The sequence below is a fragment of the Balaenoptera borealis genome, assembly GCF_965194805.1.
Source record: "Balaenoptera borealis genome assembly, chromosome: 1".
NCBI lineage: Eukaryota > Metazoa > Chordata > Mammalia > Artiodactyla > Balaenopteridae > Balaenoptera > Balaenoptera borealis.
Window position 1 is genome coordinate 164,998,467 of NC_138860.1, and position 25,329 is coordinate 165,023,795.

Genomic DNA, 25,329 nt, shown 5'->3' on the forward strand with positions numbered 1-25,329 from the left:
GGGGCCGGGGCAGCACAGTCTGACCTGCAGACACGCAGGGTGCAGCGCCGCGCCCACCCCAGTGTGGGAGCCTGACCAACCCTCGGCCACTTTAAACGGAGTCTATTGATGAGAGTGGAAGGTCGCTCTGCACCAGGAGTTGTTTCTGTTGTAGCCGCACCAGCCTTAGATTAGTGTCAGCTGAGAGATAGACCGTCTCTTCCCCAAGAGAATCCTATATGTGCCCCCAGGACATCACCCACGGGAAGCAGACAAGCTGCCTTAGAACCCAAGGTACCTCATCCACGGCACTTCTTTGACCATTCTTGGAGGGCACAACTAAGTTCACAAAGTGTTTGGTACAGCTGCAAACTTCTTACAAAATTGGCACCGAAATCCTGTAGAACTGGGTGTTCCCAGTGGTCTGGAGGAGCAGCGGGGCCTTTCTACATGATGTTGGAAGCCCAGCAAGTCTAGACTGCATGTGTAGGGTTGCAGGTGGTTTGCGCTCTGAGGACCCCAACTCTCCTAGCAGCCAGAGACTGGGTGTGAATTTTGCTTTGGGACAGCATCTTGGACTTAGGAGTACAGGATAGTTCCAGTTCCATTTCCAGTCACGCAGCAAACAGTTCACGGAGCCTGCTACCTGCTGGGCCTGTGCTGTTTGTCAGGGACACAGCCGTGATTAAGACAGACAAGTTCCTGGGGACTTCCCTGGCGGTCCAGTGGTTGGGACTTGGCGCTTCCACTTCAGGGGGCGTGGGTTTGATCCCTGGTCGGGGAACTAAGATCCTGCATGCTGCGGGGTGCGGCCAAAAAAAAGAAAAAAAAGAATTGGGCATTGGGCAGGACAGTTGGATGGAGACACAGAGAGACACACTCTAAAGCTAAAAATAAAGACCATTAAGTTTAAAAAAAAAAAAAAAAGACAAGTTCCTGCCCTCACGGAACTTAACATTCTAGTTAGAAAAAGAAACCGAGAGTAAACAACACACGAGATCATCATGGGGGTGGGGAGGAAGGGTAAGGGCTTTGAAGGAAGTAAACAAGATGGTGTGAGAGTAAGAAGGGTCTAGAGAGAGTATAGACGAGGAAGGTTCTGTATGAGGAAGTGACAGTTGCTCTGACAGCCAAGGATAAGGAGGAGAAGCCATGTGAAAAGCAGCGGAAAAGCATTCCAGGCAGAAGGAACAGCAGGTGCACAAAGGCCCAGAAGCAGGGAAGGGCTTCACATCTCAGGAATGAGGAGTCCAGCGTAGCTGGGGTGTGGTGAGGAGGGGTGGGGAGACGTGATCAGTTGAACGCTGGACAGGAACCAAATCATGCAAGACCTTGGAGGCCAAAAAAAGGAATGTTGATTGCATGTTAAAAGCAGTGGAGTGCTGTTAAGGTTTTTTAGCAGTGCCTCGACACTGTGACATTACCTGATTTATGCTCTGAAACCTCAGGGTGCTGTCACAGGACATCAAGCCGTGTACATCTCTGAAAGTACAGAAGTTCCCAAAAGCTGATACGTGGCTGTATCAGACCGCCAGGGGAACCTGTTAAAGGGACAGTTTCCTGGCTCCTCAGCCTGGAGTTGCTGATTCAGAGGGCCCAGGTTGCAGCTGGGATCTCTGTTTTAACACATACTCCTCGGAGATTCCAGCATGCACCCCGTGTTGAGAGCCCTTCTTGAGAAATGTGCCTGTAAAAGCCAGGTGTACTCAGGCAGATGCACACATACTGCTCCAGTTTTGGAGGGGAGACCATGAGTTCAGTGGATGTGAACGTGGTGCCCTCCAGGAGAGAAGATCTAGCCAAAAGCCCACGTGGTGGCACAGTGCCCCACGGTGCCATGGTAGACAAGGCTCCTGAGAAGTAAGCCAGCGGCTGTCTGTGCCATAGGTCCCCGTCTGGGCAACTCACCAGTGCCAAGCATCGTGCAGTGTTTGGCGAGGAAAGATGGCACGGATGACTTCTATCAGCTGAAGGTAAGTGAGGCACCAGGCGTGGGGGGCTGGGGACCCCCGGGACATCCTACCAGCCCGGCTCCTCCCTCCTCCCACCTTCTTCTGCACCACTTGTGAACGAGAGCAGTGCACTTCTTCCCGGGGAGCTCTGTCTGTGCTTGTATCACTTTGCTGTCACATTGGGAAAGACCGTTTCACTTCGTCCACACACGTGTGGGTGCGTGTGCCAGGGTTGCATGGGAGGATGTGAAACCCTGCTCCTCCTGTTCTGGTCACTCTGCTTGGAAAAGTAAGGGTTGTGGGGTTTTGTTTTTGTGTGTGTGCCTTCCTAAAGATCCTTACACTTGAGGAGAGGGGCGACCAAGGAATAGAAAGCCAAGAGGAGAGGCAAGGCAAGATGCTGTTACACACCGAGTACTCCCTGCTCTCCCTCCTCCACACGCAGGATGGGGTGGTTCACCACCACGGGCTCTTCCAGGTGAGTGGCACCTCTCCCGTCCCCACCCCGGCTGGCACTGCAGGGGCCACATCACAGGACCCCCCAGTCTACCCACATGCAGAACAGCGGGACTTCCTGGCGGGTGGCCTGGAGGTCTGGCTGGGCCAGCGAGCTCCTGCTCTGATGGTGGCAGCCTAGTGGGAATGCACCCGGTTTGCAGCTTGCAGGCTTTCTTTGAAGAGCCGCTTTTCCGAGAAAAGAGGAAAGTATGAAGTTATTTAAAGACACGGGCTCTTTCTAGCTGTGTTGTCAGGAATCAGCCAGGCCAGGGTGGAAGGGAGGGCAGTGAGGAAGGACGGGCGCCGGGGCACTGTGGATCTCCGCAGTTGGTTTTGGTACCAGTCCTGCTGCCTGCCCAGGCATTTCAGCTTCTGCGGCAAGGGTCCCTGAACCCCATACTCAGATGTTCCAGGTCCGTTAGGAAAGGTACTAATTGGCAACTGGCACCCTGAAAAGAGCCCTCCCCGGGGCAGAACTGAAATTGCGTCTCCAGAAATGAAGAACCAGGTTCAGAATGCTGGAGGGTGGGGGAGGGTTCCTGCTGAGGCCCCCGTGGAGCTTCTGCACCACCCTCAGCCAGATGCGCTGGCCAGGCCCACTCATGCTTGGATGGACCTGGTACGCTAGAGGCAGCCTGGTGTCAGGGAAGGCACACAGGTTTTGGAGCGGGCAGTCCTGGATTCAGGTGGTGTGACCTCGAACGAGTCACTTCCTAAGCCTCAGATTCCTCATCTGCAAAATGAGAATAATGATAACCGTGCCTACCATGTGTGGTGGTGGGAAGATGAGTGAGAGGGTATAAAGCACCGAGCTGTCCCGGGACATACGTGCTCATCACCGTTGTTATATCAGGCAATAAGAACTCCTTGTCGGCTTGATTTCTTGAGGGAAAATAAGGGGAAAATGCCTCCCAGCCCCACACATAGATCCCACCGAGGTCTTTATTCTTAGATGTGCAATGAGAGGCACCTCTGAAATGTAGAGTGTCCCTTAAACATGAAATCAAATTGGGGGTGATTATGATTTCTTAGTATTTCATCGCTGGTAGCTTCCAGAGCTTGGCCCTGGTGTGTGTCATTTTGGATAAGAGAACCGGAGCGATTAGAGGTATGTCTACAGTCCTCTGTGTGCCAGACAGTGTGCTGGGCCTCTGGGGAAGAGGGGATGAGAGGTGTGATCCTGCTCGTGAGGAGAAACGTGGCGTTCAGTCCCCAGGTGTCCCCCAGTCGGCTGGGGCTGGCACCAAGGGCCTCCTCAAGCTGGGAGGGTCAAAGTCCTCATGTTGCACCTGTGTTTTCTCTTACTCGAAATACCTTTTCAGCAAGGAAAATGGGTCCAGAACTACCAACCTTGGGGTTGGTAGTGGTGCCCGCTTACCGAGCCCTGGCTTACCGATACCGAGTCCAGGTGCTTACTAAGCACTTGGCATGGTTGTCTTTTCTCTCAGCAACCTGTGAGGTAGGGGTTGCTGGCTCCCTTTCGCACACGAGGTACCAGGGTTGGAGAGCTTAGGTGAGCCGCCCCAGATCCCACAGCTAGGACAAGGTGGAGCCAGGGCCTGAACTCAGCCGTCAGGGGCCAGAGCCGTACTCTTAACCACCATTACACGGCTGCCCAGAAGTCCTGCGTCCACGTGACAGCAGTTGTCTTGGACACGCACAACACTTAGCTTCCCCCGTCTTGGACACAGGAAGGAAGTTTACATCGGTCATTGCTAGCATCCCTGGGAGTGCCAGGAGGGGAGGATGCCCCAGAGCCCTGAGTGTGCTGCCTGCACACTGAGCTCAGAGGGCCCTTTGGCTTTCAGTGCCCAGCCCTGATCCAAACGCTTTGCAGTAGGATCAAAGCATGAAGTCTGAACCTGAGCTGCTTCAACCTGAGCCACTGGCTGGGCCTGGCACGGGGGGAAGCAGGGCAGTGCTGAGCGGCCCATGGGCCACGCTGCCCAGATCTCAGGCCTCTGCCGCTCTCACACATGCAGGCTTGTTCCAGGCTCCAGAGGAGAGCCCCAAGCCCCTGGCCCTGGCCCTGGTGGGCCCACAGCCAAGCCCTGGTCTGCCCCCTTCCTCCCAGGACCGCACCTGTGAAATTGTCGAGGACACAGAATCCAGCCGAATGGTTAAGAAAATGAAGAAGCGCATCTGCCTCGTCCTCGACTGCCTCTGCGCACACGACTTCAGTGACAAGACCGCCGACCTGATCAACCTGCAGCACTACGTCATCAAGGAGAAGAGGCTCAGCGAGCGGGAGACCGTGGTCATCTTCTACGACGTGGTGCGCGTGGTGGAGGCCCTGCACCAGGTGAGGCTCCGCCCCTGCGGCTCCCACCTTCTCTCCATGGAAAGCCGCCCTTCTTGCTGCTGCTCAGAGGAAGCAGCTCTGTCCCGCCCTCACCCAGGTGTGCTTTGCAGCTGGGAACATCCAGAAGGAAAGTGGCCGGAGGACACGCACACCTGAGGACACGGTGCTGCAGGCCTCAGCCCACGGCCCTGGGGAGGTGCGGACAGCCCAGCAGAGCCCCGTGCAGAAATGCCTCAGCAGTCGAGAGGCTAAGCGGGAGATACCCACTGGGTGCAGCCACAGCCCGTCTCTGAGCGTTTCCTAGGGCTGGGCGTGTCGGGAACCCCGAGGCACAGGTTAGGAGAGCCTGGGCCTCCTCCAGACACACAGCTTCTGCGGGCCAAGCCTGCAGTACTTGGTCATCAGAACCATGAGAATTCATCTCTGACCCCAGATCTAGGCAGGTGCTTGGGATTTTTTGGTTGCTTTTTTGGTTCTTGGTTTTTTGGTGGGATGTTTGGTAGAGGCAGAGAGAGGAGTGGTTTTCTCCATTGGCTGCTGCCCTAAGGGGAGAAAGAACTGGGGTAAACACCCTGTGTGGGGCAGAGACTGCCTGGGCTCGCACGTTACCTAGTTCATCCGCGTGGTTAACGAGGCCCTAAGCGGTCCGGATCTGTCTGGCTTGCAAGTCAAGGCCCAAGCCTAAAGAGACATGTCTTCCCCAACACCTGGAGAGCCCACCTCTTACAGGCTGGGCCCGACCTTGGCTCTCATCTTCACAGTGCAAACCATGTGCCTGTTGTTTTCCAGAAAAACATTGTGCACAGAGACCTGAAGCTTGGGAACATGGTGCTTAATAAGAGGTAAGCTTCGCTTTTCTTCTTTCGTGATGTAACCTCGGGGTTGGGACAGGCTATGTGCTGCAACTACCCAGAGCCCTGCAGCGTCCCCATGGGGATTCTGACTCATGGGGCCAGGGGATGGGATGCTCGCTTCTGTCTTTTGCCACATGGGAATATGGTGCTTGCTAAGAAGGGGAGCCTTAAAGGCCACAGAAGGGGAGCTCTGGGAAGGACTTCAGCAGTCCCCCTGGTCCATTCATTTGTCATGCCCAGTGGGTGCACAGTAAATGACTATAAAAAATAGACCAATAGGTGACAGAATGACAGATGAGCAAAACAAGGCTTTGTCATGGATCAGGTTCCCAGGAAACAGACTGAGATGTACGTGCAGGAAGTTTACTGAGGCGCGTTCTCAGGGAGAAGGGGGCAGGATTGGGCTGAGGGAGAAGTTAAACTCTGGGCAGTCACGACAGGGCCTCAGCCTGGAAAGCCAGGTGGCCCTTCAGGTGCCCCAAATCAAGTCCGGGGGCACACGGCCCTGTATCCCGACTGTGACCAGCCACTGAATGCAGGCTGCTCCCGGGGGCATAGCTTTGGGCAAGGCAGCTTCCTTTGGCTGAGAGGACTTCCTGGAAAAGGACACAGCTGTGAGTGGTCAGAAGCCGACATTCCCAGCAGCAGGGAGAGAGCACCTTGATATTGGAGGGGATCTGGGCAGCTCACCCCAGCACCCTCGGTGAGCCAGTGGCAGAGGGAGATCACATGAGGCTCCTGCCTCAGGCTGTCACCCCACTCAGGCAGAGGGTCTGGGCCCCTTCTGAGTGATCTGGGGCAATGGTAGAGGGACACCAACATGCAGGGTCCCAGGACCGATGGGAGGAGAGCCCACCCTGTGTGTCACCAAGATACTAGAAATGCAGGGCCGGGAAGGGCACACCTCCCTCACCCGCTCTCCCTGAGCCTCTCACCCTCACCTCTCTCTCACCTCCCGGTGTTAAAGTGGGTCGGAGGGCTTGCGAATGGCAGGCAGCACACGCCTCATGGCAGAAGTGGTGTGGTGGGGGATTTGTTCCATAATGTGGTTGCCCGCGCTGGAGGGGCCTGGGCCCACTATCCCTGTGAAGTGGCCAAAGCCACACTGGTCACAGGAAAAGGAGCTCTGGGGAGGGGCATGGGGCACCAGACCCTGCAGTGCCAGCCCGAGATGCCACTGGGAGGACGCTGCCGCCCCTCCGCACTCGGCCTGTCCCCAGCCCCGCCCGGCACTGGAGCCGCAGACAGCCTCCCGGAGCTTGCCGCCTGGGGCGACCGGAGGGCAGCTGTCACTGTACGAGGGCCAACGTGCAGAGGGCGGAGCGGGCAGAGACTCTGGCCATCTCAGTCAGTTCGTGAAGGATGAGTAAAGATTTGCCTGCCTGAGAAAAGTGAAGTGGTTAAAACCTGGTCCTGTCGTGCTGTATGGGGAGGAGGGCAGGAAACAGGAGTTCCAGGGCTGCTTGAACGCTTGACCGGCCGAGAGAGAGTTAGGAAAGCCAGGGAGGAGTGGGCCCTGGGGGTCGGACCTGGCTGACAGCACAGCACTGCCTCTTAATTACCCTTGAGACCGTGAGCACTCGTTCCTTTGATTATTCACCTGTTGATTAAGCCGTTCACGTATTGAGAAGCTGCTGTGGTACCAAGCACTCCTCTGAGCTTCCGTGTCCTCATCTGTGAAAGCAGAGATGATTATGCCTTCCTGCAGAGACTGGCCCTCATAAGCGCACCCTGTGCTAGCCAGCTGGGCCTGCAGGGCCTGTATGCTCGCTCCCTCTGGAGATGAGGCCTGCTGTGTGGTGAGTGGCCGACGAGGATGCCAGTGGCCAGGTCCCGAGGCACCCCAGCCCCAGCTCTGAACTGCACAAGGAGAGGTGTCAGAAGGTGCAGACCATCCTGGCCCTGAGAGCGTATTGTCTTCATGTCAGGAGGCTCGGGCCCTGGCCTTCCGTGGGATGTTGGGCCAGTCACCATCCCACTCTGGGCCGCAGGCTCACTGTTCACAAAGTCCGTCTGGCTGCAGAGCCCGTGGTCCCCCAGGCTTCCGTGCAGCCATTCATTGGCTCTAAGTGAGCGTCCCGAGGGTGCTTATGGGCATGCACCATCAGGGGCTCCTGCGCCGCTAATCAGGCCAGCACCCCAGGCCTCTTTGTCTCTGTGGTGGCTTAGCTTCTGGCTCCCACTTCTCCAGGCCCCCCTAGGTTCTGGGAATGTAGTCGGAAGGTGACACCTTCTTGAGTAACGCCAGTGTAGCTATGGCAGCTCTTCTGGGAGTGTCCATGCGTGTGTGTGTCTGTGTCTGTGTCTGTGTCTGTGTGCGTGCATGTGAACGCATGGGTGTGTTTCCCTGGGATTGCAGAGCACCCACACCTCATTCAGACCCTGGGTCTTGGCTGCACATCCTTTAACCCTATAATCCCCTGTCTGTCTTGGGCAGACAGAGGTTCTGGCCACCTCTCACTTGAGTCACGGGTGCCAGGAAGGCGCCAGGGGTGCTGCAGGGACCCACGCTGGCCGCCCAGTGCCTGCTCCCATGTGTCCACGCGCGCACCCCTCCCCTCTTGGGGCCTCGCTTTCATCCTTGCGAAGTCAAGGGTGGACCTGGAGGAGCTCCAGCCCCTTCCTGCCCATCAGGCCAGGCCCTAAGTCCAGCTGGAGAGGCAGCAGACGAGCTGGAGACTCCCAGCAGGACAGAGCGCTCCCAGGGAGGGAAACAGGGAGAAGGGTTTGCAAGGCAGCTGCTACAGCAAGTTCCCCTGCCGTGGATAAAGGGCAAGGGTTGCCATCTGAAATTCCCTTTTGAGGTTGGCTGTGGGTTCTTTCTCCGTCCTTTCTTTTCCGCGTGGGCACGTTGCACGCCCAGTTCCTAGAAAAGGAGACACACTGTGGTAGCCCAGAGGGCCATAGCTAAAGAGTGACTCACTGAGCGGGCCCTCCTGACGCGGAGCTCCCTCCTTGCACCCCTGCTGCCCTTGCCTCTCCTGCCAGGACCAGCCTGGGGGGTCTGGACTCCCAGGGATCTGTGCGCCACGCCGACTGGGGCAATGGTGGCGGGCAGGGAGCATCGCCAGGCTTCTGGAGGGCTGGGAACTGACCGTGTGGTTTCCTGTGGGAGAGGCTCCAACCCGGCCATGCCGCCCACCCTGCAGAGTCTCGGCCGAGCTTTTCTCGAGCCCCACGGGCAGAGGGCTGGCAGGTCCTGCCGGAAGAGTGGAGTGGAAGGCCAGCGCGCGGGCACGTGTGCTCCAGGGCCTGTCGTCACAGTGTGGCTCCTCTCACCCGCGATCTCAGCACGCTGTGTTCCCTGGGGTCTCCACCGGTAACCTCCACCAGCTGTGCCCACCGTCTGAGGATGAGATATCATCCGAGCTGGCCCTTAGTAATCAGTCACTATTTGCCAGGCCCTGGATTCAGTGCTTTCCCTGGGATTATCTTCTTATCTTGTAAAGTCCTAACACAGCCCTGGGAGTTAGGTGCTAATGTTTTCCCTGTTTTACAGATGAGGAAACTGAGGTTTAACAGAGATTAAATAGCATGACCGAGATCACACAGCCAGGAAGTGGCAGAGCCAGGCCTAGAACCCGGGAATCTGACTCCCAAGCCCACCAGACTCTCCCCTGAGCGGTCCTCCTCCCAGCCTCTCAGGCCTCCAGCTGCCGTGGCCAGCTCTGACGAGGGGAGAAAACGCAGTGCGTCTGCTGTGTGGGGCCCTCGTGGACAAGAGGCCCGAGCAGGCCGTGTTCAGTGACGTGGGCGGTTCTGAGCGGGAGCAGCCCACTTCTTGACGTGATCCTTGCCCGAGACCCTTCTCCTGCCCTCTCAGACTCTAGCTGGCCTGGGGGCCACCAGGCAGGTTTCCGTGGCATCTGCCAGGGCAGGCCTGTACGGAGGGCGAGGGCCAGCATTTCCATTTGGAACGCCGGGGGCAGACTGGCCTTTGTTGTGCACCAAGCCCTTGCCCGCAGAATTCCCCAGGAAAGCTGAAGGGCTCGCGGAGCCTCGTGAGCGCAGCCGCACACACCTGTGCCTCTGAGCCAACCTCTTCTCCCCCTGGAGGCTCTTCTACGGAGAGGCCGCCCGAGGCCCCTGGTGGGGCTTCCCTTCCTGCCGTCCTCCCAGGCTTCTCCGCCCAGCCAGCCGGCTGTCACAGCAGAGGGGCCCTTCCTCCCTGTGCCCCCCGACACAGGCCAAGGAAGCTCTGCACCCTCACCCCGCGTCCCCAGGGGTGGCGTACGGCGTCCTCTCCGGGCCGGTTTTTGTTCTCGTTGTGAGCCTCCTAGAAAGGACCGGAGCCCAAAGCTGCTCTCACCATGGCTCTCTCAGATGGGGAATCTGTGGTTTTCTAGCAGTGCAGAGTCTGCTGTACAAGACAAGGGGTGAGTCACCTTGGATGGAACGGAAGGGAAAGTCAGGTGCTGGGCATTGTCCCGGGACCCAGTGGGCACCCCACTGGTGTCACTCAAAAGTGCGGAGTCCGAGGTCAGACAGACCTGGGTTGGATCCTGCTCCACTCCTCACTAGCTGTGTGACCCTGGGCAAGTCTCTCCACTTCTCTGTGTCCTGATTGCATCATCTGTGAAGTGGGCGGCGAGAAAGTCTCCCTTGTAGGCTGTTGTGAGGGGTGAATGAAAACAGTCCCCATCGGGCACTTAAGCCAGGGTCTGCGCTTACTAAGCATTAGTTTTTTTGTTTAAACTTTCTTCCCTGTTCCTTTTTTTTTTTTTTAATTTATTTTTACTTTATTTTTTTGGCTGCATTGGGTCTTCGTTGCTGTGTGCGGGCTTTCTCTAGTTGCGGCGAGTGGGGACTACTCTTCGCTGCGGTGCGCGGGCTTCTCATTGCAGTGGCTTTTCTTGTTGCGGAGCTCGGGCTCTAAGCACGCGGACTTCAGTAGTGGTGGCTCACGGGCTCTAGAGTGCAGGCTCGGTAGTTGTGGCGCACGGGCTCTAGAGCGCAGGCTCGGTAGTTGTGGCGCACGGGCTTTGTTGCTCCGCGGCATGTGGGATCTTCCCGGACCAGGGCTCGAACCCGTGTCCCCTGCATTGGCAGGTGGATTCTTAACCACTGTGCCAGCAGGGAAGACCCAGCATTCGTTTTTAGTACTGTTGGTGATGCCGTGATAATAATAAAAGTGAGGACCCAAGGGATCAGCACTGGGGGACTGAAGGAAGGCCTCCAAGACTCTGCTGGACTTCCTCTTCCTCCTGTGCAAACGAGGGAACCAGACTGGGTCTCCAGTTCCTCCCAGTCTACTGATAGATACTGTGTGTGTGGAGATTGCAGAAATCTCTGCAGTTCTTCCAAGCCCTAAGCTGTAGCCCCAAGACTCAGCCAGGGCGCAGGTTCAGGGGAGCACCCTGAAGCTCCCCTGGTCAGAGTGACTCAGCTCCCTGCGGGGACAGCTCGGCAGGTGGCAACCAAGGGTGACTGGCCTGTGTCAGCACCCCCAGTGGCACTCCCCACGCAGCTCTGGGGAGGCCGGGAGGGCCAATGGAGCAGAAAAGGACATGGGTGTGATTCCTCTGCTCCTTGGACGAGAGGCGGGGACAGCTGGGGCGCCCGTGGGTACAGACACCGAGGTTTGTTCACTCTCTGCCTCCCGCCCCCAGGACTCATCGGATAACCATCACCAACTTCTGCCTCGGGAAGCATCTCGTGAGCGAGGGGGACCTGCTGAAGGACCAGAGGGGGAGCCCCGCCTACATCAGTCCAGACGTGCTCAGCGGTATGTGCAGGGTGCCAGGCGGCAGGCCCTGGGACCTCACGCAGCCAGGCTCTGCAGCCGTTCATTCGGTCAACAAACTATCTATGGGTGTGCCCCGGGCTAAGTGTTGGGGCTTCACTGGTGGCCCAAACCAGTACTGTTCCTCCAGGTACAAAATTTGGGGTCCCATGGAGGAAGAAGATGGTAATCATTACACTAGTTACTCTCTGAGATTAGTGCTTGGAAGGAAAGAAACGTGATTTCTGTGAGTATGAAGAATGGGTGCTTGAAGGCCCTCCCCGGGGAAGTGGTGTTCGAGCTGAGGTTGTGAGGATAAATAGGAACCCACGAGGGGTGTGACTGGGCGGAGGTGGCGCCACATAGTTGAGGAACCACAGAGGCCCCTGAGGCTGCCACTCAGAAAGTTCAGGGGGAGGCCAGAGAGGTGGATGGGGGTCCAGCCGCGCAAGGCCTAATGGAGGCCCTGTTGAGAAACGCCATCCTTTAATTCAAGCGCGAGAGGACGCCGCTGAAGAGGTCTTCACTGAGGCTACCGTGATGAGACTTGCATTTCAAAGATAATACTCCCTTTGTTTGTTTATTCATTCATTCATTCATTCATTCATTCTGCTGGTATTTACCGAGGGCCTGCCACATACGAGGCTCTGTTCTAGACACTTTGGTTACAGCAGTGAACAGTCAGACAAACATCCTGCCTCCATGGATGGTGAGCTGACTTTCTAGTGGGGCTGAGACAGGTAATACACAAAATAAGTCAATTATGTAGCTATCACCTTCTGATAAACTGTTAGTGTTGGGTGCTGTACTGAGCATATGACAGGCATCATCTGTATAAAACCACACAACTACCCTGTGAGGTAAAATTTTTACAGATGAGAAAATTGAGGCTCAGAGAGATCAGACCTCTTGTTCAAAGTCACAGCTAATAGTAAACCAGAAAACTGAGGCTCGATCCCAGGGCTGCCTCCTGCCCAAGGCCACGCTTCTGTTTCACCGTAGGCTTTCTTTCCTTTCTTGCTTGTCCTTTGCCAGATCGGGGTCCCTCTCTCTGTCCTGGTCCCTCCGGGGACCAAGGGCTCACATCCGCTCCCATCCCTGCGATGCGAAGGTTTCAGGGTTGTCTACAGGGCCCATTATCCCCAGCACTCACACATGTGCCTCCCTCCCCACAGTGGCAGAAGCAGCCTCTTCCCGAGTTGTCACGTGTCTTCCTGTGGAGCAGGCTGCTCTAACTTGCCACGAGCATTTGCGATCTCCTTGGAGGCCTTCTCCCAGCTGAGGGTTCTGCTGGAGCATCAGGCCCCTCCCAGGGCTACCTCTGCAGAGGGCAGTGGTGCCACTCTCCAGGCCTGGGGATTTTGGGTGGAGTCCCTGTGGCCTCTGCTAGAAGATCTGGGTGCCAGGGGTGCCTCCCAACTCCCTGAGCACCCCTCCCCCACCAGCCCAGCCCAGCCTGGATACCCTCCCTGAGAGTCCCGAAAGCATCCCTGTAGTTGACAGAGCCAGAGCTGTGTCAGAGGTGGGGTCTGTGACTGTATGCAGGCCTGGGGGTGGAGGGGCTGCCTCTGGTCAGGCCTCCTCAGCAGTGCCAGGCTGGGGTGGCCTCCACGTGCCGTCACTCCCACCTGCTGCCCTCGACCTCTGGCTCTGGCTCTTCCAGACTCATGCCACTCTTGAAGGGTGAAACAGAGGAACCCCCTGCATCAGAAAGAGACCTGGACTGGGAGACCAGAGACCCAGACTCTGGGACTGGCCTTGTTAATACCCAGCTGTGTGACTTTGGCCCTCAACCCCCCCTCTCTGAGCCTCAGTCTCCTTGTGGGTTAAAAGCTGAAAATAGTCCTGCCTCCCTACATTGTTAAGAGGATGAAGTGGGGTGACTCAAGTGGGTTTTGATCCCAGGTCTGCCTTTCATTGACTCTGTGTGCCAAGCACAGACCTCAGCACCGGGCATGAAGCTGTGAAATGGCAGTCATGGCCTTGCCCTCACAGTTCATAGTCTGGTTAATACCTGTGTGACCTTGGGAAAGGTACAGACGTCTCTGGGCCTCTATTTTCTCATCTATAAAATCAGGATGATATTAGCCCCTACTTCATTAGGTCCCTGTGGGATTAAATAAGGCCATAACCCAGTGTCTGGTGCAATAAACCATAGCTGGCATTGTCATTACCAAAAGGAAAGCTTGAAGTTCACTGTTCCTTCAAAAGTCAAAGCTCAGGGAAAAGTCGCCTGACGGTTAGAGCTCCTGGGAGAGCTTGTCTGCTGCAGGGGCCGGACCAGCGCCCGAGAGCTCGCAGTCAGTAGAGCAGGGCCGGTGCTGTGAGGAGGAGGCGTGAAACGTGCCCAGGAGGGCGGGCTGCACAAGGCCAGGTGTGACCCCTTCCCCTCAGGGGTCACGCCAAGGCGGGGCACCCCCCTGGGGAGCCGGGGCTCCAGAGCACGAGTGGGAACCAGCCTGCGGAGCGGAGGAGGAACGAGCATGGCAGAAGCTCAAGGACTGGGCCCGTGCGGCTTGCTCTGGGAGGAAGCATGGCGGGGCGGGGGTGACTGGAAGTGAGGGTGCCAAGGCGGAGGGGCCCTGTGGGTAGGACTTCAGGCGCGAAGCCAGTAAGCCGAGGGAGCGCCAGGGCCGTTCTTCACCAGCCCTGGGCTGAGTGTGCGTGTGTCCATGTGCCCTGCAGGCCGGCCGTACCGGGGCAAGCCGAGCGACATGTGGGCCCTGGGCGTGGTGCTCTTCACCATGCTCTACGGCCAGTTCCCCTTCTACGACAGCATCCCGCAGGAGCTCTTCCGCAAGATCAAGGCCGCCGAGTACACCATCCCCGAGTGAGTCCTCCCTCCCTGGAGTCCAGCCCTTCAGGCTTGAGGGCTGGAAACAACACAGTGAGGCTTAGAGTCCTGGGTCCGAGACCCAGCACCAGCCCACCCCGCCTGAGCCTCTCCCTCTCTCTCTCCTGCATCAGGGACGGGCGGGTTTCTGAGAACACCGTGTGTCTCATCCGGAAACTGCTGGTCCTCGACCCCCAGCAGCGCCTGGCTGCTGCCGATGTCCTGGAGGCCCTCAGTACCATCATTGCGTCGTGGTGAGTGGGCAGGGGCAAGCCTGGGTTCTGCCCACCTGTAGGCACTGTCCTGCCTCCGCAGAAAAGTAGCCTGAGGTTGGGCCCGTTTCTCCTCCAGGCAGAGTCAGATCTCCAGATTCTCCTGATGGGCAGGGTTGGGAGGGTGCAGGCAGAACTCAGGGTTGAGCATCTCCTGCGTGCCAGTCCATGCCAACTATGGGATGGGTATTATCTCACTGAGTTCTCACCACAGCCTGCGAGGTGGAAATTGTCCCCCATTTATTGGGTGAGGGAATTCCTGGGCAGTCCAGTGGTTAGGACTCTGTGCTTTCACTGCCGAGGGCCTGGGTTCAATCCCTCATCAGGGAACTAAGATCCCACAAGCCTCACAGCCAAAATATATGGAGAGAGAGAGAGAGAGAAAACTGAGGCCCAGAGAAGCAGAGGCAATCATGTCAGGAAGGGGCTGAGCTGGGACCTATCCCAGGTCTGTTGATTCCAGCCAAGTCTCCGAGCAGCGGGGACCTGGCCGTCGGGGGAGCAGGGCCCGGGCTGCCTGGACCAGCCTGACTTCCCGGCCTCCCCCGCAGGCAGTCCCTGTCCTCTCTGAGCGGGCCTTTGCAGGTGGTTCCTGACATCGACGACCAAATGAGCAACGCAGACAGCTCCCAGGAGGTGAGTTGGGGAGGGCAGGCTGGGCAGGGCTGCAGGGGCCCCTCGGTCCCTTTCCCAGCCAGGGCCTCCTTGGCCTCTCCCCAGCCCTTGGAGCTGGGAAAGAGAGACCTAAGTCCTCGGCCTGAGCTGCCTGGGGCCTGCCTCGGGTCTGGCTCAGCTGGCCGTTCCGTGGCCTGACAGAGGGGCTGTGACGCAGTCGGGGAGGAGGCCCCACGGTGGGGAGGCCTCACGGCAGCTCAGCCTGGCCCTCCCTCAGCTTCCTCTTCCTGCCCAGGCCCTGGCTCTGCCATATGCCGGCCCTTTAAACGGTCACACTGGTCTGCCCCTCTGACTCACAGGGTTCTCTCTTGCCCTTCCTGCTTTTAGTTTTTCAGATGATTCATTTTCTCCCAGTTTTCTCTCCTCCCCTGTTGCCTGCACTGGAGAAAGTGCTGGGCCCGGGGTCGGGGCGGAGACCAGGGCGCAAGGCAGCTAGCGGGTGATCTTAGGGTGCGTCCTGGAGGGCAGGGCTTGGCCGAGCCCGGGGAGGGAAGCTGTAAGGACCCTCCCTCTCTGGGCCCCCCTGGAGTCCCACAGCAAGCACTGGCAGGGAGGACCGGACGGAGCCAGCCTGGGACTACAGCAGAGCCTCCTGGCCCTCGAAAAGAGAGTTCCAGGCCCTGCCCCCCAGCTCCCACCCGCTCCCAGGGCTGTCTAGCAGCTAAAAATAATCATCACTGGCATGTAGTGAGTGCCCCCCCAGTACGCCTCATTCAGTCCACACTACAGGCCTATGTGTCCTGTGTTCTTATCTCATTTCACTAAAGAGGAAACGGGTTCAGAGAGGTAAAGTAATTTTCCCAAAGTCGCACAGCTTGGAAGTAGTGGCTGAGCCTTGAACCCAAGTCTGATTCCACAGCCCTGCTCTCCCCCTCTGATGATTAGCACAGGGACCGCCCACTTCAGTCCCTGTGACTGTGCCTGGGCTGTCCCAGGGAGCTCAGCCTGGGGCAAGACGGAGAAACAGGGTTGCCCAGGTGCTGGCACCCCAGCCCCAGGCCGCTCTCTTACCACTTGACCTGCCCTGGTCCCTCGAGAGCCTCTGTGAGGGGAGACTACTGCCCCATTTCACGGGGGCGGGTGGGACGCTAAGCCTTCTGAGGGAATGTGACCTCTTCCAAGGTCAGTGAGTTACGGGAGATCACAGGTCTGAGTGACACCCAGGGTGGCCAGCAAGGTGAGGTCCAAGTTGGCTGGAGGGCTTCCGGGACCCACACTCTGGGCCACTAGATCGGGCCTGAGGGTGTGGTGCCTGGGGAGGGAGGCCCCTGAGGCGGGCCAGCTGACACTGCCCTGCTCTTCCCTCTTGCGTTTCCGCCTCTCTCGCTCCCTCTCTCTGCTGGGCTCCCTCTCTCTGCTGGGCTCTGTGGGTCTGTCTCTGCCGCGCAGGCGAAGGTGACGGAGGAGTGCTCCCAGTACGAGTTTGAGAACTACATGCGGCAGCAGCTGCTGCTGGCCGAGGAGAAGAGCTCCGTGCAGGAGGCCCGCAGCTGGGGGCCCAGGCGGCAGCTGGGCAGCGTGCCACCCGTGCGACGGCTGGGCCACGACGCGCAGCCCGTGAACCCCTTGGACGCAGCCATCCTGGCGCAGCGCTACCTGCGGAAATAGCAGCCTCGGGCAGGGGCACCGGCACCGGCACCACCCACCACCTCTTCCCGGCCCCCAGCCGACAGCCCGGCTCCCCGGCTGGGCCCCGTAGCGCTGAACTCTCTCCCGGGCCGCACCGGGGACGGGGCAGGGACAGCCCAGGTCACACATGGGGTCAGCAGAGGTACCACGAAGCTACCTTTTGGAATGATTGCTTGATTGTTTGGTTTTTTAATCTGAGAAGCCTAGATAACTAATCTGCTTTTAATCATGACGTTTTAATCTACCTCTGTCTCTTTAACCATGCTGTCTCTGGACTGAGTGAGAGGGAGGAGGAGGGAGCCCGCCCGCCCGGGGCCGACCGCCACCGACCCACTGACCCCCGGGGGCAGCTGCCCCCCACAGTCCACATAAGCTGAAAGTGCAGCTCGCTGCTGGCTCCCAACATGAATGCCCGCTCCCCACTGCCCTCCCAGGCCCCTCGCAGTCTGTTTTCCTCCCTCCCCTTCTGACCCCAAGCCCCTCAGTCCAAGCTTTGGAAAACTGTCACCTCATCTTAAGCGGAATTCAAATGTATTTATTTTTGTACTGAAACCAACTTCTCTCCCATCTCTAGGTGGCTCGGCCCATGGCCACTCCCTGCCCCCAGCCTGGCTGGACAGCAGGGAGTCCACAGCCCCCGATGGGCCCCCTCCTCGCCCCCAGGCTCAGAAGCCCCTTCTGGCCGGTCCCCTTCCACCTCCAGCCCACCAGTCCCTCCTTGTTTCTGGTGATGCGGAGGCCTTTCTACACTTGGTTCTCTCTCTCCCATCTCAGCTTCTCTGAGGTGCTGTACACCCGCATCGGCCCTGGTTTCCTCTTCCACCCCTCACCGTGGTACCGAGGTGACGCCGACATGGATGGGAAGGGTGCCTGGTGGGGGGCTGGTGAGAGGTGCTCCGGGCCAGCTGTGAACAGGCGGCCCTGCTTGCACGTCGTCTCACTCCCCTCACTCCTCTGTGTTCAGAGAACCGTGGGGGCATCTCCTCTCCCGCCGCTGCCTCGTAATAGAGGTGGTGTCTCTCCCAGCAGACCACCAGGGGCGCCAGGGTCCTTCCTGGGGGCTGCAGGGCTCGTGGGGAGAATCGTAGGGACTGGGGGGCCCAGCCTGGCTTGAGAACAGCCCTGCTGCCCTTTTTGAGCCGAGATTTTGAAGTGGATGCCCGTCTTGCCAGAAACGCTGTTCTCACCAGAATGCCCTCCTTCCCGCTCTCCCACACTGGACTTGGCCCTGCCCAGTGCCAAGCAAAGACCTTCCCCTGGCCTACCCTCCCCAGGCCCCTCAGAGCAGCGGAGCGTTCCCCTCCAGGCAGCCCTGGGCCCTCGGGCCCTTCCTGCCTGCCTTCTCCCCAGTGGGGAGGTGACAGAGGCCTGCGTGACCTTGTTTCCCAGGGTGTGAGCTGCCCCCTCCCCAAAAGCTGACTCACTGTGAGTGACTTGGGCAAGGTCCCAAACCTCCTTGTGCCTCAGTTTCCCCATCTGGAAAAAATGGGGCCACCTCTTGCCAGCAGTAGCAGGGCCGCCCACGCCCCTTCCTCCCCATGCCCCCATCCCAGCACGTGGGCGCCTCGTGCCTCTGCCTCAGTGGGTCCGTGGGAGCCCGCCTGAGCCCAGCACTTACCCCCCTGAGCACCGGCTCAGCCTGCCTCAGCCGTCCAGCTGCTGAGAGCCAGGGTCTCGTGCTGGGGTGGGGAGGGGCGGGGGCGGGGGGGCGGGATGCCCTCTTTTCTATATTTATTTCAAAAAGAAGTCTCCTAAAGGAGTAGAAATGCAGTCCGGCCCAGGGCTCGCAGCCCCTGTGACTGTCCTCCCGTGAGGGCCTCACCCGAGCCCCTCGTCCGGCAGCCTGCCCAGACCCTCCGGGCCTGCTTGCCTGGTGGTCTTTCTCCTCCTTTTCAAAGCAATATCCTCCAGGTCTGCAAAGCCTGTCAGACAGACTGGTCCCTTCCAAGGTCAGCCCATGTGTCTGAGTAATTTCTGGCAAAGCAAATGAGAGGAGTTTGGGTCTGCCCTCACTGGGTGTCACACGCTGAGAGAAGTCCTATTGTAAAAAAACAAAACGGGAAAAGTCACAAAAAAGTTTGTATAAAGTCATATTTTTGTACTACATGGGGACTCTTCCTGCATGTCAGCAATAAAACTTCCTGATCTGGAGCCAGCGTGGCCTGTGTCGTCTCTTACCCTCCTCGCCGCGTCTCCATCTCTCCCACCCAGCCACGCAGCGCAGGATTCCTGTAGCTCTTGGCTCTGCCACCAGGTGCCCTGGACGGGCGCTCCCTCACCCTAGCAGCCGTCACTGTCTTGAATGGGGGAGGGGGCCAGAACCTCCTAGCAGTCTCCCAGCCCCGTTGGTCCAGCCTCCCGCCAAGTGCCCAAGGGGGAACTCCCCGCTTGGCTTGGCTCAGCCCAGACCTGCGCAGGAAGGAGGCGTCCCAGAGCAGCTGCCACCATCAGGGTATTGATCCTCTCTCCCCTCCAAACCTCCATCTGGGATGGGGGAACCCTAGCCAGACAGACTGCACGTGTGCCCACGTGCCCATCCAGGGCAGCTGCGGTAAGAAGCGCCAGGCCAGGCCTTTTCCTGTACCACCCTCCTCTCCATAGGAAACCAAGGGGGGGGGGGTTCCTTCCTTCCTTTCTTCTTTCCTTCCTTCCTTGGCCTAAATTTAGACTTTGCAGATTGAGCACTGGAGCAGTGAAGCTAGAGGTGGGCTGGCCCTGTCCCCAGCACACCACAGCGCACAGGCAGACCCACTTTTGTGCTGGAACCCACACAGGCCCAGGTCACGAAAGGAGCAGAGATCCGTGCCAGAGGAGCCCCTCTGGCAGGTGTCCACACAGCAAGAGGGGGTGGCGCCTCCCCAAGGTGTGGGAAGGCCCTGATTCTTTGCAAATTCTTCAGGGCGGGCCCCGGGGCCCCCATCCCTCCCTGTTCCCACAGCTACCGCAGCAGCCAGGTGGCCCCTATCTTCCTGGCCACTCCCGAGTCTGTACAAATGTTGCCTGTTACCTTATCTGTGGCACTGTCCCGGATGCAGCGCCAGAAGCTGCCCCACTGCCAGCCCACCCGGGCCACACTCCGCTCCACCAGCCACGCCCCCTGGGCCTCATCTCCATCTCGGCCTCCCTCTTGTGCCCCCGACCCGATCAGCCTCTGTTCTGCACACAGGTTATCACCTGGGCACCTATGTGTCGGGCTTAACTTCAGCAACACCCAAGACAGCAAGTCGCATGGGGCCAGGGACTTTTTGTTTTGCTCATTGTGTCCTCAGCCCCTAGAACTGGCTGGGCGCGCAGCTGTCACGCCAGAACTGTTGCTTCATTGATCTAAACTTCTTAGATTGCCCTTTACCGGTTTTTCTTGTGAGCCCTGGCAGCAAAGCAAGGGGAAAGTACCAGAAAGGCGGCTGTGATCAACAGCCTCCTATGCTCCTGAGGAGTCAAACAAGAACTGAGATGTTTCCAGCAGTGTTAGTCACCGCCTGGTCCCCAGCGCCCTCAGGCAGAGCAGCTTCAGAGAGAAGCCAGCCTGGAGCTGTGGCGCTGTCTCTGGAGCTGTGGCGCTGTCTCCCGTGGGAAAGGAAGTGAGGCGACGGAGGCTCGGAGGCTGAGCTGTGCAACCTCCAAAGCCAGGTTAGCCTTGACTTCTTGCCTCTTTCCCTCTCGTACCCCACGTCCAACCCTCTGTTGAGCCTGCCGGCCAGCCAGGCAAAACCTGACCACTCCTCACAGCTCCTGCGACCACCCCGTCTGAGCCCCCTTTCCTCCCTGCTCCCATTCTTCCCCTGCAGCAGCCCAGTGGCCACAGGGCAGCCAGAGCGAGCCTTTTAAAAGTCCGATGTTGTCCCTCTCCTGCTTAACAGCCCCCCCATGGCTTCTGTACACACAGTGTAACATCCAGAGGCCTGTGTGTGGCTTAGAAAGCACTCTCCACCAGGCCCCATCTGACTTCCCAGCCCTCCCCTCCCTCACTGTCCCAAGGAGCCAAGCAGCTTCTACCTCAAAGCTTTTCTTTCTGGGAGGCTCTTCCCCCAGATATGTGCAGGGCTCACTTCCCTTGGCTCAAAAATCTCACCTTCTCGGAGAGGTTGTCCCTGGCCACGTCCACTGGGTCTTCCCTAGCCCCTTCCCCTGCTTTATTTCCCTTCATTGTGCTTATCACAGCCTGACACTACAAGGTATGTGTGATTGTCGATTATATCCGTCTCCCCTACTCGGATGTTGAGCTCCACGAGGGCGGGAGGATTTTCTGTGTGTCCATGTTGCGGGGGTGGGGAATTGGGGGCTGGTCGTCACAATGACAGAGGTCGGGTGGTGCTGCTGGCATTTGGGGGGCGGGGGACCAAGGCTCCAGACAACCCCAGAAGGGGGACAGATTCTACATCCTGCTCGACATGAGTGAAAAACGTGTTTATAATTACCAGAGCCAAGACTCTAACTCCATTTTATACATAAACACAGAGGACTTGTGTATACATAATATACACTGAATTTTCTGGGAAGGCAACTACTGTGTAAAGTGAAGGAAATTTGTACTTTGTTTTGTTCAGAACTTTACCAAGAGTTCAGAGTTTCAGACACTGACACAATATCCCAGCATCGGTCTGCACTCGTAGCTGTCACCTTCCTGGCAATTAATTACTTCACAAATACACAGCATTGCCCTTTATTTCTTATATATTACAGGACAAAAAGATATGTACATTTTAAAATTATATTATCTATATTAATTTAATTATATAATTATTCGATTTAATTATATATTAATTTTAATTAGAGGTGGGTCTATTAGCCATAAATTTCATTTCAGGAGCATACAAGAAGCAATTAGAAAATATCATGAAGGGAATTCCCTGGCGGTCCAGTGGTTAGGACTCCACGCTTCCACTGCAGGGGGCACAGGTTCAATCCCTGGTCAGGGAACTAAGATCCTGCATGCCTCACGGCGCAGCCAAAAAAAAAAAAAAAAAGGAGAGAAAGAAAATATCGTGAAAAGGCAGCTTTGGGTCTGACAGGATGGAGAACGATGGCCTAGAGCTGCCCAGTGGAAGACTGTTAGGGAACATGGCTCTGAAGTTCAAATCCAGGCCCTCCCACTTACATCCATGTGACTGCACACAGGCTACTTGACCACTCTGAGCCTCACCCTCCTCCTCTGTAAAATGGGAGTCATGCTACAAACTACACAGGGTTAGTGGGAGGATTTGAAGCGTTGAGACGAGCACGGCGTTTAGCAAAGTGCCAGGTACCTAGAGGATACTCAGTATCCATAACCGTTATTTACTCGTTTTGCAGACTTTCACAGTGCCTCTTCCCAGCAGCTGTCCCAGGTGCTGAGGGGGCATTCAGAGGACTGCGAGGCCTTAGGAGGCCTTGAGTGAGTCCCCTTCCTCCTCCACCCAAGACCTAGGCAGCCCCTGACCTCCAGGTGGGGTGAGGCCCCAGTGTCAGGAGCAGAGCAGCCAGGGCCAGCCCCGACCTGGGCCACTGGGGAAGGGGGCAGAGTGAGGCTTTGCCTTGAGCCCTGAATGTGCCAGGCCTCCCGAGGGCCCTCCCAGAGGCTCTGGATCTCTCAGCCTTCTGATCACCCATTAATACCTGTCTTTCCTGTATGTCATCTTAGGAACACTCTGCACCTCCCAAGGTGACAAATCTTTAGTCTCACAGGCAGACAGGAAGACAGAAAGGCAGCCAACAAATGGGCAGGTGGGCAGGCAGCAGGTCAGCCACAGGCCGACAGACAAGGAGGAAATCAGCAGGTGGACATGTGGGATGCAAGCCAGGCAGGCAGGTGACATATATGCCGAGAGATCCCAGCCAGCATGACCAGAAAGCAGGTGGCTGGGCAGACCTACAGACAGGCTGGTGGGCAGGCAGAGGCAGACAGAAAAGCAGATAGGCAGGTGGCCAGGAGGGCAAGGGGATGGGGGTGTGAGGGGGGATGGCCCACATGGACCAAAGGCTTTGGGCCCTCTCCCAGGGCCTCGAGGAGCAGCCCCCAGCTTCTTTGAACCCTCCAGGGCAAGGCTGCCACTTCTCCCACCTGGCCTGGCTTGGCCACGTGCATCCCCCTGGAGAAGGCAGCCCTCTGGGTAGCTCTCTCTGAGGGACCAGCAACCATCTCAAGCCCCACCCTGCTCCAACATAGCCATCTGCTTCACCAGGGTTGAGTCACACCTGACCCACTCCAAACACACGAGTCACACGCCAACCCAAACACAGACACACCCTTGTCCATAGGTAGCGATACCCAGAGATCTGCATAGCACAGATGTGCGGAAACAGCTTAACACAAACACATCCAATATCTTAGAGCCCCTACTCAGAGAGGCGTGCACGTGGACCCACACGGAGACACAGGTATGTGCCATACAAACCGACGCACGGCATCCTCACACTCAGGGTCAGTCATACACGCACGGCCGCAGCACACACTGATATCCACGCGGACGGGCAGGCATCCAACATGTCAGTGCAACCCACGGAAACCCACAGCCAGTGGTCAGATTCCAGCCTCAGCTTCCCCTTGCAGTCCTGGCCAGGTCTTCCTCCCAACTCCCCGGTCTCTCCCGGCTGACGCCTCCTGCAGGAGACCGGCAGTGCAGCATCCAGAACTCTCTTCTCTCCCGTCCCCTGGGTGACCTCAGCCACTCCCCGGTTGTTCAGTCCACCTTGTGTTGAGGACTCGCAAACACACTCCCAAGGCCAGACTCCTCCGGACTGCGCCTGCGTGTCTGACAGCTCCACCCAGATACTTATGGACCTCTCAAATCTAACCACCTGAAATGAAACTTGGATCCCTAAATCCTGCTCCCCAGCTGAGCTTGCCTCAGGTGCTCAGGCCAATACCAAGCAGCTGTCCTACATTCCTGCTTCCCTCACATCCTCATGCAATCCAGGGAGTCCTGCTGCCACTCCCTTCAGAACCTCAGCCTGGCTCACCTCCTCCACTGGCCATCCTGGTCCAAGCCCTCGGCCACTGCTGGCCTGGATGGCTGCCAGCCTGCTCACTGTTCTCCCGGCTTCCATTCTTCCCCTGCGGCCCCATCCTACCCTGAGCCCCCAGGGGGACCTCTCCGAAGTGCATCACGGAATGGGCCTCGTTTGGGGAACCCACCAGGGGACGGAGCCTCCTGCGGCTCACTCCCCCGACCCTCAGGTGCTGGGGCGTCCGCGCCCAGGGGAAGGGCCCCCCAGCCAGGGCCCAGGTGGGCAACAAAGTTAGGAAGCCGCTCTCTCCAGGGTGGAGCCTGGCTGGGGCTGCCCTTCCAGGGAGCAGAGCTGCCCCGAGGAGAAAGCGGGGTCAGGGTCGGCTCCAGAGGGGGAGAAGGGTCTGACCTTGCTGACCTCGCAGGCTGACAGGGGAGCATGACACTCTCCTGATGGAAACTCTCCAGGGGCTCCCACCACACTTGCGATAACATCCAAGCTCCTCCGCAGGCCCACCGGCCCCTTCACAATCACCCCACCACCCGTCCCCATGCCTCGCTGCCCCTGGGAGAGAGGTGCCCACAGACGCTCCTACCTCAGGGCCCTCGGCCTCTTTCCTGCCCTGACACTCTCCTCCAGATCCTGGCACAGCTGCCCGCTCTTCTGGATTCAAGTCTCTGCCCCGTGTCACCTGTGAGGGCTGCCCCAGCTGTTCTTCATCACCCTTCCCCACTCCATCGCCCTCTGAGCACTTAGGAGCACCCAAGACCATCTTCTTCACGTACTGTCTCTCCGCCTTAGCGTCAGTTCCAAGAGGGCAAAGATTTGTGTCTGTTCTGTTTACTGCTGAACCCCATTACCAGGAAGTGCTAAGCAGACCAGTTAGCATTTGTTGACTAGTGGCTGAATGGATTTATACACAGACATACCCACCCCACAAAAATGCTCAAGCAGATACAACACGAAAACAGACACACAAATATACGAATATGGGCAGAAATACCTCCACACATGCTCACAAAACAGACTAAACAGTCACAGAGACATCAAGAGTCCCTTCCCCTCCCTGTGGGAGTCATCCTAGTCGTTTCCCTAACCAGATCTGCCCTCTGCTTGAACCCAGTCTCAGGACTGGGAGTGGGGGTCTCCAGCCTGGACAGAGAAGGGGGTCACTGGCCCACAGGCCTCAGGCTGTGCCTTCAGCTATGTCTGCAATTTCCTCTCCCCCTTCCTTCCCTCCTCCTCTCTAAGGCTCCTGCCAAGAAGGCCTCCCCCTCACCCCATCCCAGCACAGGAAGGGGGGCCCAAAAGCGGGGGCCTGGGAGTCTGGGCAGGAAGAAGACCCGGCCGCATGCTGATCACACACACACTGCAGGCACAAGCCCTGAGCCTGCGTGGAAATGCGTGCACGTGCACCAGCAGGTTTAGCCCAGAGCCAAACACACCTCTGCCCCGCTGCAGAAGAGCACAGGGGCCAGCGGAGGCCCCGGGCTCGGTTCTGCAAGGCTGGCCTGGGCCTGGCTTGAAGCCAGAGTCCAACATTCATTAACCCTGCGTGACCAGAGCTGGGCCAGCTGGCCACACTCACTGCCTGGGCCCTGGGAGGAGGGGACGAGGGCCCTGGGAGGAGGGGATGAGAGCCCCGGCCCTGGATTGTGGCTGAGGGTCTGGGGAGGGGGGGGGTTG

At 58.0% G+C, this 25,329-nt stretch overlaps 2 protein-coding genes across 7 annotated transcripts in view; one reads left to right on the forward strand and one right to left on the reverse strand.

Moving 5' to 3' along the window:
- Nucleotides 1–18,867, forward strand: part of STK40 (serine/threonine kinase 40) — a 37,818-nt gene extending 18,951 nt beyond the window's left edge. For 5 of the 6 annotated variants that reach the window (XM_082363354.1, XM_082363355.1, XM_082363353.1 and 2 more), the window contains 9 exons: nt 1,867–1,952; nt 2,266–2,409; nt 4,504–4,731; nt 5,521–5,573; nt 11,195–11,310; nt 13,993–14,137; nt 14,275–14,394; nt 14,964–15,048; nt 16,477–18,867. In XM_082363354.1, coding sequence (XP_082219480.1) covers nt 1,867–1,952; nt 2,266–2,409; nt 4,504–4,731; nt 5,521–5,573; nt 11,195–11,310; nt 13,993–14,137; nt 14,275–14,394; nt 14,964–15,048; nt 16,477–16,695 — 1,196 coding nt within the window. In that variant the 3' untranslated portion in view covers nt 16,696–18,867. The remainder of the gene's footprint in view (nt 1–1,866; nt 1,953–2,265; nt 2,410–4,503; nt 4,732–5,520; nt 5,574–11,194; nt 11,311–13,992; nt 14,138–14,274; nt 14,395–14,963; nt 15,049–16,476) is intronic. The other variant, XR_014236362.1, reaches the window with a different exon arrangement.
- A 1,907-nt stretch (nt 18,868–20,774) lies between these two features.
- Nucleotides 20,775–25,329, reverse strand: part of SH3D21 (SH3 domain containing 21) — a 29,384-nt gene continuing 24,829 nt past the window's right edge. Inside the window, exon 18 of the transcript XR_014236314.1 lies at nt 20,775–21,644. The gene's annotated coding sequence lies outside the window, so the exon portion shown is untranslated. The remainder of the gene's footprint in view (nt 21,645–25,329) is intronic.